Raw genomic sequence first — 12638 nt, forward strand, 5'->3', positions numbered from 1 at the left:
TTGCTTAACGTGTGTTATGTGCATGTTGTGCAAAGTAGAACACAAGACATGTTAGTACACAAGTAAAAAACAAACAAACAAACAAACAGGTAGTCTATTTTTATCAAGAGTCACAGCCCTCCATCTGCCACTTGAACAAGACTTGCGAAATTTCCAAATACGCGTGGGCCTTTCTTCTCATGGACAGTTTGCTCAGCCTCTTCCCCACCATCTTGCCAAAGCACATATCTTTGTCCTAAAGTTCCTTGTCCTCGTCGTACTTCTGCAATCTCGCCATTATGGCTTCTTGGACTGGAGTTAACTGCTCTGTTTTCCTCTTCTTCGAGCAAAGAGGCGACGGCACAGATGTGCATGCCGATGAAGACATGCATAGTGAAGAGTGTGATGAGGAAGATGATGGTGAGGACAGAAGGGCAACTGGTTCAACAGGGTCAACGGGGTCTGGGTTGATGCATTCCAGGTTGATTGACGACAAAGATCCAGGTTCACTCCATCTGAAACAATGTAACAATAAAAAGTCCCTATCCTTTGCGATATTTTTACAGATCTTCCTCCATGAATTTGCCACCCTAAACACGTCTTTGTACTCTTTCAAACATGAATTGTACAAATGTGGGTACTTTCTAATCTCTTCACACAAATGCTTGTTGAGTTTGCCGTCTATTGTCGTGTTTTTCTCTTTTTTTCACGCAAGTTGTTTCGACGGCTGAAAACCGTGCTCAATTCTGTGCGTATTGCCACCTAGTGGACTAATCTGTACTACTTGGGCTGCGCGCAGACGGGGTGTGCAGCCGGCCGCGAGCCTTCCGCATGACAAAAATTACATCATGCGGACGGTGCACTAACGCGGACGGCCGAAGTATACCTGGGGCTTAATTTTGTCCTTCAACCGTTTGGAGGTCATTGAAGTCCACTATATGGAGAAAAATTCCTGGAGTGTTTTTATCAAAAACCTTAATTTGTTTTGGACTAAAGAGAGAAAGACATGAACATCTTGGATGACATGGGGGTGAGTAAATTATCAGGAAATTTTTATTTGAAAGTGAACTAATCCTTTAATTAGTCTTTAATTTGTGCCGATAGATGATAGTTTTGTGTGTCGATAGTCAGAGATATGTTGTTGTTTAAAGGCAAGGCAAAAATAGCATTGTTGTTCATCTCACACAACCTCAGTAAAAATTCCAGGGCAAATAAACTTCTGCCACTTTTCGACCGAAACTCGAACTTGTGTTTAGCTGTTACTGGAAGCCAGGGATTGTAGTTTAAAGTTATAAATGTGGATATTTTTCTTACAAAAAATGCATTGCTTTGCCCTGAACTCTACACTTTTGCTGAACTCTACACTTCGGATTGTGTTCTCATGATCAGTGCTACTTTTCATCTACCCATACCATTCAAAACCATGTGCATTTGTCTTTAGTAGCAGGAAGGTACTCTGGTCTTGAAAGCGAAGAAAGTGAATGTTATCTCAACAGTATGTCACTTTTTTCTTGATGTCTTTTATTTTAAGGTGGCATTCTGTATGTATTTAGATACCACTTACAGGTGCTGGTCATATAATTAGAATATCATCAAAAAGTTGATTTATTTCACTAATTCCATTCAAAAAGTGAAACTTGTATATTACATTCATTCATTCATTACACACAGACTGATATATTTCAAGTGTTTATTTCTTTTAATTTTGATGATTATAACTGACAACTAAGGAAAATCCCAAATTCAGTAGCTCAGAAAATTAGAATATTACTTAAGACCAATACAAAGAAAGGATTTTTAGAAATCTTGGCCAACTGAAAAGTATGAACATGTACAGTACTCAATACTTAGTTGGGGCTCCTTTTGCCTGAATTACTGCAGCAATGCGGCGTGGCATGGAGTCGATCAGTCTGTGGCACTGCTCAGGTGTTATGAGAGCCCAGGTTGCTCTGATAGTGGCCTTCAGCTCTTCTGCATTGTTGGGTCTGGCACATTGCATCTTCCTCTTCACAATACCCCATAGATTTTCTGTGGGGTTAAGGTCAGGGGAGTTTGCTGGCCAATTAAGAACAGGGATACCATGATCCTTAAACCAGGTACTGGTAGCTTTGGCACTGTGTGCAGGTGCCAGGTCCTGTTGGAAAATGAAATCTGCATCTCCATAAAGTTGGTCAGCAGCAGGAAGCATGAAGTGCTCTAAAACTTCCTGGTATACTGCTGCGTTGACCTTGGACCTCAGAAAACACAGTGGACCAACACCAGCAGATGACATGGCACCCCAAAACATCACTGACTGTGGAAACTTTACACTTGACCTCAAGCAACGTGGATTGTGTGCCTCTCCTCTCTTCCTCCAGACTCTGGGACCCTGATTTCCAAAGGAAATGCAAAATTTACTTTCATCAAAGAACATAACTTTGGACCACTCAGCAGCAATGTCTGTGCGTAGTGGTTCTTGAAGCACTGACTCCAGCTGCAGTCCACTCTTTGTGAATCTCCCCCACATTTTTGAATGGGTTTTGTTTCACAATCCTCTCCAGGGTACGGTTATACCTATTGCTTGTACACTTTTTTCTACCACATCTTTTCCTTCCCTTCAGCCAGCCTCATGCAGATGGCTCACGCCAGCCGCATGATGAAAATTACATACGTCAAATTCACAAACGCGGACGACCGAAGTATACCCGGGCTTCAGTGATCACAAAAATTCAGCTGCAGGCTGCCACTGTTCAGAGAGCAAAGCTAGTCCACAGTCTAGTAAGCGTTTCTTTGTAGTAGCGCCGACTGAAAACACATGAGAAACATCATGTGACTGGAGAGACTCAGACATTGCAGTACTGAATATTGAATAGTCCACGCATGTGGATTTGGATTAAACAGGTTATCGCTTTGATGCCATGCCTGAACACCTTTTATCCCTTCACAGTGGCGTATAGCAGATGGGCGCACAGGGCTGTTAATTATTATTATTATTATTATGCCACTTTTATTATTAAATTAATATCCCAATTCATTTAACCGACGCACTGCGAGCATAATAAATTATTTGTTAGATGGCATACTCCTCATTTAAAAAAACAGCTTGTTTAACATCAGCGGACCACTGGGTCATTAATGGGTTAAACTTTGCTTAAAATTTTTGTGAATAATTTGCTGATGTAGGTACAAAAAGACGTTTTGTAACTGCAATAAATAAATAAATAAATAAATAAAACTTGTCACCCATGGCGCCAACTATAGCTGGAGAGGAGAGATTTGGCTGTGGCTAACTTACACAGAAGATTTTTTTGTTTAGCACATAAAAATGAACCACTTCATTTCAGACTGTGGTGATGTGGTTTCTTCACTGCGTGGATCTTCAAGTGACTTTTAAAAGAGAAACTCTTTCCACACTGATCACACATGTGTGGCTTCTCTGTGCTGTGGATCATCTCATGTGTTTTCAGATGTGCTAACTGACTGAATCTCTTGTCACAGTGTGAACACTTGTAAGGTTTTTCTCCAGTGTGGATCCTCTCGTGTGTTTTCAGATATAATGAATGAATGAATCTCTTGTCACAGTGTGAACACTTGTAAGGTTTTTCTCCAGTGTGGATCCTCTCATGTGTTTTCAGATGTTCTGACCGACTGAATCTGTTGTCACAGTATGAACACTTGTAAGGTTTTTCTCCAGTGTGGATCCTCTCATGTGTTTTCAGATTTGATAACTGACTGAATCTCTTGTCACAGTGTGAACACTTGTAAGGTTTTTCTCCAGTATGAATTCTCTGGTGCTGTTTTAAATGGTTTACTGTAGTAAAAGTCTTCTCACACTCAAAGCACACATGCTCTCTCACACCAGTATGGATTTTCTCATGTTCATTTAAATATGACAGCAGTGAAAAACTCTTTCCACACAGAGAACATGAATGTGGCTTCTCCTTTGTATGAACTTTCAGGTGTCTCTTCAGGTCTGATGACCTTAGAAATGTTTTGTCACATTGATGGCATGTGAACGGTCTCTCTCCAGTGTGAACTTTCATATGCCTCTTAAGACCTCCTTTTCGTGTGAAACTCTTCCCACATTTATCACATGTGTGTGGCTTCTCTCCAGTGTGAACTTTCTTGTGATCCTTAAGATGTCCTTTACGTGTGAAACTCTTCCCACACTGATCACAGGTGAACGGCTTCTCTCCAGTGTGGATCCTCATGTGTTCCTTAAAATCTCCTTTTCGTGTGAAACTCTTCCCACACTGATCACATGTGAACGGCTTCTCTCCTGTATGAACTCTTATGTGAATCTTAAAATGTTGTTTGGTTGAGAAACTCTTTCCACACTAAGTGCAGGTTGTAGATTTCTTGGCTCTTCTTTTCTTTAAAAATGTCTTTTTAGTCTTTGAGCGACTCAAAGGTTTTTCTCCAGGTTTGTCATGATGTTCCTCCTCCACTTCACTCAGTTCTTCACTCTCCTCCTTCACTTCCATCAGCTCTGAAATGAAAGAGAAAAAAAGTCATTTAATTTTAAGTAAATCAAAATAATTTAAAGAGAGAAATATGAAGTTAAAGGTGATAAAATTGAGACTTGTTGTGATAGACAACTGCTACAAAACATTACGATCATTTTGATGCATTTGCATAAATGAGTTGCATATGTTCCTGAAACTGTAACATTAATCTTCCAATCGTAAAGGACCAGCTGTCGTTCCAGCGACAGAATCCAGTGGTCTGGTGAAGGTATAATGTGTGTACGTCTTTTCAGCGCTCCTGTGAAGTTCACTTAATTTTAGAATTTAGTCTCAATTTTACTTTAGCTGCTCGTTTAATCTGACTCCAATTTCAAATGTTTTTACATCAAGATTTACTGAATTAAGACAATCAGCACTGAATGGAGGTCTTCTGGCTACAGAATTTCCCAAATAGCTGCTCTGCCACCTTCCCTTAAATAATTCTTAATAATTCACTATAAATAATATTAAGAAAATAAAGAAAACATTGCTCTGAAATATTTTTGAGTAATATATTTGATCAATGACAAAATGATATTAACAGCCATATTTTAACATCAATTTTTAAGTTGATATTTAATTTTCCTAAAACTATGTAATTATTAAGGGCCGTTCACAGCAGACTTCTCCTTCCACTGACTTCCTTTCATACACATGTGAATGTGGGACACCAGAAACACAAGATCAAGTGAAGTTTTCAGTAAAGTGGAGCAGATTGTATATTTTAAAATTTTGGAGTGATTATTATTCGTTATTCGTATGTTTTTAAAAATATTTCACGTCATATCTTGATGTTTCAGCTTCTGTAGAAAGTTGACATGCTCAAAGTCTAGACTGATTTGTTTCAATATGAAGGACTAAAATAATGGGCAAAATATCTTAATAGAACATGATCTTTACTTAATATTGCATAATGCATACATTTTGACATGGTTTTGTGGTTTGGGGTCACATTTAATGGAAACACTGATGTGCAATAAATTAATGTTTGCGAATTTTAAGCAGTGACATGATATTGACAACCAACGATTGTCAACTTACAACATTTTTCACAGTCGATCAAAATAGGCAAGTATTGTTTTAATGGCATATTTACTTGTGAATGTCCAATGAATGTCCAATGTAGTGTGATTAACAAGGCTATTGAATACGGATGTCTGAATGTGCGAATATAAAACCAGCTTTACCGAAGTCCAGAAGGGCTGCTGATTTCACAGAGTTTGTGCTGCTGTTTATTAATCATTTGATTCATTCAGCATGTGCAAACCTTAATTAAACCATTTCATGATCAAGGAATTTATACCTGAATGATATTATACTGTAATGAATGGATTCTTTAATATTTTCTGTAAGATTATACTTCAGTATATTCTCTATTTCTGTAGATCTGCACATTTTAATAATGATCAAATGACTGAGTTCAGCTGTGAGAATAAAACCAACCTGTTTGTTCCTCAGTATCTTCATGTTTCACACTGAATGTTTCTTCAATCTTTATTTCTTCAAAATCCTCTTTATTAAACTCAATCTTCATGTCTTCAGTTTCCTCTTTAATAAACTCCATCTGTAAGTACAGAATAATTAACAGAGTTAAAAGTCTTCAATGACCTGTTAGACTAAAAAAAAAAAAAAAACTCAAAACTAACACTACAAATTAATAAACTTCATATTTCAGGCATTTATGATCCTCATATTGTATTTAATGAATTATAGATTATATTTAAATGATTACACTTTGATGAAAACATAATTAGTTTGTTAATGTTTGTTGTTCTCGTTCATGTTCACTGTTCGAACAGAACGAGTCGTGATTCACTGAATCATTTCTCAAAGTGTTTGATTCAATTGACTCGGAGTTGAAAAGTTCAGTTTCTCCATCATTACTCTCCAGAGACTGAACTCGTGTTCATGATAAACTGATTTATGATTTATAGAGAGAAATGAGACGCAGGTTTACTGTTTTACTCACACAAATATCCTTCATTACAGTTAGATAAAGAATCACAATGTTACATTAAATAGTAAATAAATTAATTTCACATCGCTTTAAAAAACGGTAACAACTATAAATCAGTTAACTGTTCCTATCGATTAAAACAGCTTAAATTCTTAAAACAAACCTTTATTCAGCAGAATCACAGATGCAGGAGCGCGGCGCAGTCTTATGACGTCATGTCGTCGCTCCAAAATAAAAGTCACGCATTGTCAACAATCACAGAAGTGCATAGAAATCCAACTATTTTACCAGATAATTTTTTGTATATTAAACTTAAAACAGTGACAAATATGGTACAAACGATGTTTTAATAAATATTTGTGAAAAGTTTTTTTTTTTTTGTTAAAAACCACAGTGGAGCTATATACTATTTTTTGGCAGCTGTTACAGAAACATTTTTACAAAAAATCTTCTGATTTAACCTTGAGATTTGAAGTATTAGATAGCTTAGATATTTGCACCACTATTTACAATGACACTAATAATTCTTAATTTCTGATAGAAATGCAAAATCAATCGGTAGTTATTAATAGAATAACAAGACACAAACCTTTACATTCAGTCGCGTTTGGCCCCATTTATTTTTGTTTATCACAGTTTATCACAGTAATACACGTTTACCTCAGATTTCATTTGATAGATTATAAGCCGGCCGTACGCAAGGTTTCATGATTACCGAGGTCAGAAAATGTTGTTTGTTTGGGGGGTACGGGGGCATGTTTCCCTAGAAAATTTAGATTTCCCTGGTGTACATATGTGCATTTTTAAGATGTTTTAAGGCCAACAAACAGGATAGCATATAGCTTTAAAACCATGTCACTAAATACAGTGGTGTGAAAAAGTGACTTTTTTTTTTTAAATTTTCCATGTTTGTCACACTTTAATGTTTCATCATCAAACAAATTTAAATATGAATCAAATATATCACAAGTAAACACAACATGCAGTTTTTAAATGAAGGTTTTTATTATGAAGGGGAAATAAAATCCAAACCCACATGGCCCTGTGTGAAAAAGTGCTTGCCCCCCACTGTTAAAACATAACTTAAGTATTTAAAGATTAACGGTATTCTGCTCTGTTGCTTAAATGAACAATGAAGAATGAGATTTATTTGCTCACCCTCATGATTTTGCCCACATGACTGACTTCTGCAGAAACGCGAAATATGGAAATACATTGCGAATCACTCAAGTGTCAGCAAACTGTGTGTATAATTCACCAATTATTAATTCTGTCAGTTTTGGTGACTAACAGCCTAGTCCAGGGGTGCCCAGTCCTGCTCCTGGAGGCCTGCACTGTCCTACAGAGTTTACCTCACCTGAACCAGCTAATCAGCTTCTTACTGGGCATATTAGAAACTTCCAGGCTACTGTGGAAGTCAATGGGTCTTCAAAATATCTTCTTTTGTCTTCAGCAAAGAAATGTTTACAGGTTTAGAATCGAGGGTGAGTAAATTTCATTTTTAGTTGAATTATCCCTTTAACTTAAAATAACTTTCACTGACATCTTAAGATAATAATAATAATCATTAATTAATAAATATCATAATAGAAGTAAGGACTAGTCATATCTTAAGCTAAGCACTGTCTGTGAAATCTTCCAATTAATACCAAGGTATAAAACCAGCATCTTCCCTCTTCCTGTTGTTAGGCAAGGGAAGGCAAGGCAATTTTATTTGTATAGCACATTTCATACACAATGGTAATTCAAAGTGCTTTACATAAAGAAAAAGAATAAAAATAGAACATAAGGAATGGAAATAACAGTAAATAGAAGGATAGAAGATCTAGGAAGTCTTAGGGAGTTTTTTGTTGTTGTTGTTGTCCATCAGAGTGGATCTAAACGGATCTATCCATCAGAGAGGATCTGAATGGATCTTCCTCACACAACAGGACTGCTACCTGTTAAGGCACTTCAAACTGATAAACAAAGTTTCAATCTCCCCTTTTGCCAAGACACCTCAAACTGCACCACACAGCCCTAATCCCCCTTCCGGAGATATCTTACCTATGCAACACAGTTCAAATTTCCCCTTTGGAAAGTGTCCTGACTGTAATCTAGAGATATCTTAACCATGCACTACAGCTCAAATTTCCCCATGGTTTGTCCCCTCATCCAAATTTACCAATTTTTAACCTAATCACTTTCTTCCTAATTCTCCCAGCTCTTTCAACCAGACAGCAATATTTAAAATGTATTAAAAGTCAGAATAACAAGGTGATACATAAAAGATATAAAATACATTAAAAATTAAATAAAAACAGGAAAAGGAATTAAAAGAATAAAAAGATAATACATATAAAACAGTTCGGACATAGCACAGTGCTCAATCAGCAAATGCATAGGTAAAAAGATGTGTTTTGAGTCTGGATTTGAATGTGGCTACTGTTGGAGCACACCTGATCTCTTCTGGAAGCTGGTTCCAGCTGCGGCTGGCGTAACAGCTAAAAGCAGACTCTCCTTGCTTTGAGTGAACCCTTGGTATTTCTAAGTGACTTGATCCTGATGATCTGAGTGATCTGTTAGGTTTATATTCTATGAGCATATCTGCAATGTATTGAGGTCCTAGACCGTTGAGTGATTTATAAACAAGTAACAGTACTTTAAAATCAATTCTAAATGCAACTGGAAGCCAGTGCAAGGACCTGAGGACTGGTGTGATGTGTTCATGTTTTCTGGTTCTGCTCAGAATCCTGGCAGCAGCGTTCTGTACGAGCTGCAGCTGTCTTATGGTCTTTTTGGGAAGACCAGTGAGGAGCCCATTACAATAATCCACCCTGCTGGTGATGAAAGCATGGACAAGTTTCTCTTGACTGGAGACAAAGCATCTAATTCTTGCAATATTTCTGAGATGATAATATGCTGATTTAGTTATTGTCTTTACATGGCTACTGAAACTCAGGTCTGACTCCAAAATCACACCAAGATTCCTGACTTGATTTTTAGTTGTTTGACCCCTAGAGTGAAGGTACGTGTTCACTTTAAGAACTTCATCTTTGTTTCCAAACGCAATGACTTCAGTTTTGTCTTTACCGAGTGTAGTGAGTGGTGGGGTCCTCCATGTCATTCATTTCCTGATCAGTCAGCTGAATCAAAGCCTCCTTAATAGGGTAACTGACCCGGTTGTTTATCTCCGGCCACAGTCACTCAATCCTGTGGTTCTGATTTAAAACTGTTAAAATTACAATCTTGCAGTTCACTACTTTTATGCGTACTGAATATATGGATCAAAAACATTAACTTATAGAGGGCCTACCACAGGGTTCAAAGAATATTTGTCATAAAAAAATTAAAAACTACTCACCTTTGTTGAAGGTGTCTGCTTGTAAGGCTCCCTTACTGTGTTACATCTGTATGCAGCTAGGATCTCTTGCATAAAGAGACATAAATAAAATTCTTTCCCAAAGTCTACATGTACTTGGTCCCAGATTCCATTGGACAGAACAGCTGTTCTGAAGTACAGTAAGGAAAGCGTTCATAAAAATCATATCATAAAAGCGTACAGTTGATATTAAAACACATATATATTAGTTGAGCTGAATGACTATCAAGCACATTAAACACCAGAACTCAACTGTACATATACACGGGGTATGAGGAAATAATACTATTCAAACACTGCATACATTATTACACAATTAAACTGAAAAGACAGACAACACTTTGTGATGAAATAGGCACCTGTAAACAAGCTTGGTGGTAAGATTGATGGACAAGCCTCAGTGCTGATCCAACATGGCGTTCTGAAACGTTGAGGCCAGATAACCCGTCATCATTTTTCTGCCAAAAGACGGTCCAGTCTGTACGAAATAATATGAAACCGGATATGTCAAATTGGAACAATGTGTGATGAAAACAAAATTAAAAAAATAATAAAAGAAACTGAAACTCGTTTTTTATGTCCACAAAAAGGTTTGAATATGAGATAAACTCACGGTTTCTTCCTTTTTCTTTTTTTTAAACAAAAACGAAAAAACTAATTATACGAAGGTACACGGACCGTAGATAAATACCCTAGCAATGACCCTGCTTTCATTTTATCTCACTCTTACTTTAAAGTTGTGTTGACTATACTGAAGAACTGTTGTTTTTTTGTTGTTTTTTTGTCACAGCACTCGCTAAACTTTACAATGTTAGCCTTGCTCTATTGTGGAAACAGTGAAAGGATGACAGTCGCTTACCTGGTGATGCAGTGAGCTTTGTGTGTTTCCATTACATGCAGTGCCACTAGCTGTCTGCAGTTAACACATGTTTGCTGCAAAGACCCCTCTGTCACACTGTCATCCTGTAATGCAAATCACACAGAGATACAATAGAGATATGAGATACAATAGACATAATACAAACAAAGAAGTAACTGATATTGCTTACCTTTTTATTGTCCCCATTTAGGGGGAGATCGCATTGCAGGGGGACAATCTACGTAACTGCTTTATTAAGGCTGCTTCTTTCCCTTAGATATTTAATAGTATATCCTTCTGGCAGCATACTTATGTAAAAGAGCTGTCTGCTCCTGCCGCAGCGCATAAGTTTGAAACCTCCTGCATGTTTTATTAGAGGAAAAGCCTCCTCAATTACCATCATAAATTGTTGTGGTGTGCACTGGACAAATTTGACCTTTTTTTCCCCAAGGCCATTTGCCTGGAGGCATAATTGCATTTGCAACAATTTTCTTGCTGTATTCAGCCACAGAAAGTCACTCCAAACATGACCAGTTTTTCATTTTGGTCCATGTGTAGCTTGTGTCCCATGTATCTGCAGTATATGGGTTTGGGTTAAAGTTACGGGTACCCTATACAAGCAAGAAATATGAATAACTTAGGTCAGCACAGATATAGGCATGTGCATGGAATACAAATCGTTACTCTTATAAACTCTTGTAATCTTATAACTGCTTTATAACATACTTTACTTCGTGGTATGAGGCACGGGCTGCTCTCAGAACACGTCCGATTCGGCATTCTCCTTCACGTACTCCAACTGATGACAGGAAGCCTTTCGTCATTTTATGACCATAAGTTGATCCAGTCTGTTAAAAACTATTGCTAATTCATTATTCATACCTGATGTAATGCACGAGAGACTGCAATTTCAAGGTCTGAATCAGAAGAGTGTCCTTTTCTCCGCAAATTATGTTTGGTAAGTTGTCTCCGGATACTGATCTCAGAGTTTCCCCGCTGGACACCTATTTCTTGCAGCCTTTCAGACATCTCCCCATATGTCACTCAATTCACAAACGTAATATCATAAATTACTGGCATGTATGACTCGAGTGATGCCATTGTGGGTCTTTCGGCATACCAGTCACCAGAAATGATCACAGGCTTATTGCGCAGCTATTCATTGCGCATGCGCAAAGCGCGGCACGCAGCTGTAAACTGTAAACTCACGCAGCGTGAGAACTGGACAAATAAAGAAAAATGTAAATTAGCCGTATTATTTCGTTTTGGCTTTTCGTTTTCGAGCTGAAAACTGGAAAAAAAAACATCTGCTTTCATTTTTTGGTTCATACAGAACCACCGAAAATCTAAATATTGACCTGTTTTGCCCGTTTTTTGTTTGCCAGATTAAATGAAATAATTGAATGATCAGATGATACACGGACCCTTTTTTTCCATAATTTTTCATTTTTATATTAATTTTATTTTTATTAACATTTTTGTCCTATCTTTGTAAAATATGTTTCATTTTTCCACTGTCTCTGAAGCAGCTGCAACATATAAAAATCCCCAGGACAGCATCAGTAGTCTTATTTTATCTTAATTATGTCATAAACAATCTTCCTCTAATGTATTTTTACGTTTTTTTTTAGGTGCACACATTTGCATATGAATTGGCCAGCAGTTATGGATGCAAATATCCAAGTGGATGGGATGCCACCAAGATGGTGGGAAAGGACTGGCTCACCTCCTTCTTTGAATGCAACAATACATTGTCCATTCACCGACCTGCATGTCCCGCTCCACCAGCTTCAATAAAACACATGTGACCGCTTTTTAACAACCTGCAGACATGCACACTAATCTAGGCCTGAGTTCCAGGACTTCTGCACAGGCTTTCATTCCAGAAGCTTTGCGTCCCTTTCCTAAGGCTGGTCCGAGAAAGGACACTAAACGAAGAGGTAAAAGGAGGTGAGTGGCATTTGGTTTTTGCTTTGTCCTGAGTTATTTCTTAATACA

The 12638-nt window shown here is 37.5% G+C and overlaps 1 protein-coding gene across 1 annotated transcript; it reads right to left on the reverse strand.

The window, feature by feature from the left end:
- Window positions 1–3293: 3293 nt before the first annotated feature.
- Window positions 3294–11669, reverse strand: LOC137005488 (zinc finger protein 431-like). The gene is made up of 5 exons (XM_067366434.1): window positions 11523–11669; window positions 10641–10744; window positions 9764–9911; window positions 4016–4259; window positions 3294–3931 (listed from the first exon to the last, which is right to left on the reverse strand). Exons 1-5 carry the CDS (start codon window positions 11667–11669, stop codon window positions 3294–3296), a joined length of 1281 nt encoding a protein of 426 aa, XP_067222535.1.
- Window positions 11670–12638: the final 969 nt, after the last annotated feature.

This window comes from Chanodichthys erythropterus, chromosome 3 (assembly GCF_024489055.1).
Source record: "Chanodichthys erythropterus isolate Z2021 chromosome 3, ASM2448905v1, whole genome shotgun sequence".
NCBI lineage: Eukaryota > Metazoa > Chordata > Actinopteri > Cypriniformes > Xenocyprididae > Chanodichthys > Chanodichthys erythropterus.

Excerpts from the sequence above, each read along its gene's own strand:
- LOC137005488 (XM_067366434.1), bottom strand. The coding sequence starts at position 11,669 with ATGTCTGAAAGGCTGCAAGAAATAGGTGTCCAGCGGGGAAACTCTGAG. Across the intron at positions 10,745-11,522 it reads TCTCTCGTGCATTACATCAG|GATGACAGTGTGACAGAGGG; the intron begins GTATGAATAATG and ends TTTGCATTACAG. Across the intron at positions 3,932-4,015 it reads GAGTTTCACACGAAAAGGAG|ACCTGAAGAGACACCTGAAA; the intron begins GTCTTAAGAGGC and ends TAAGGTCATCAG.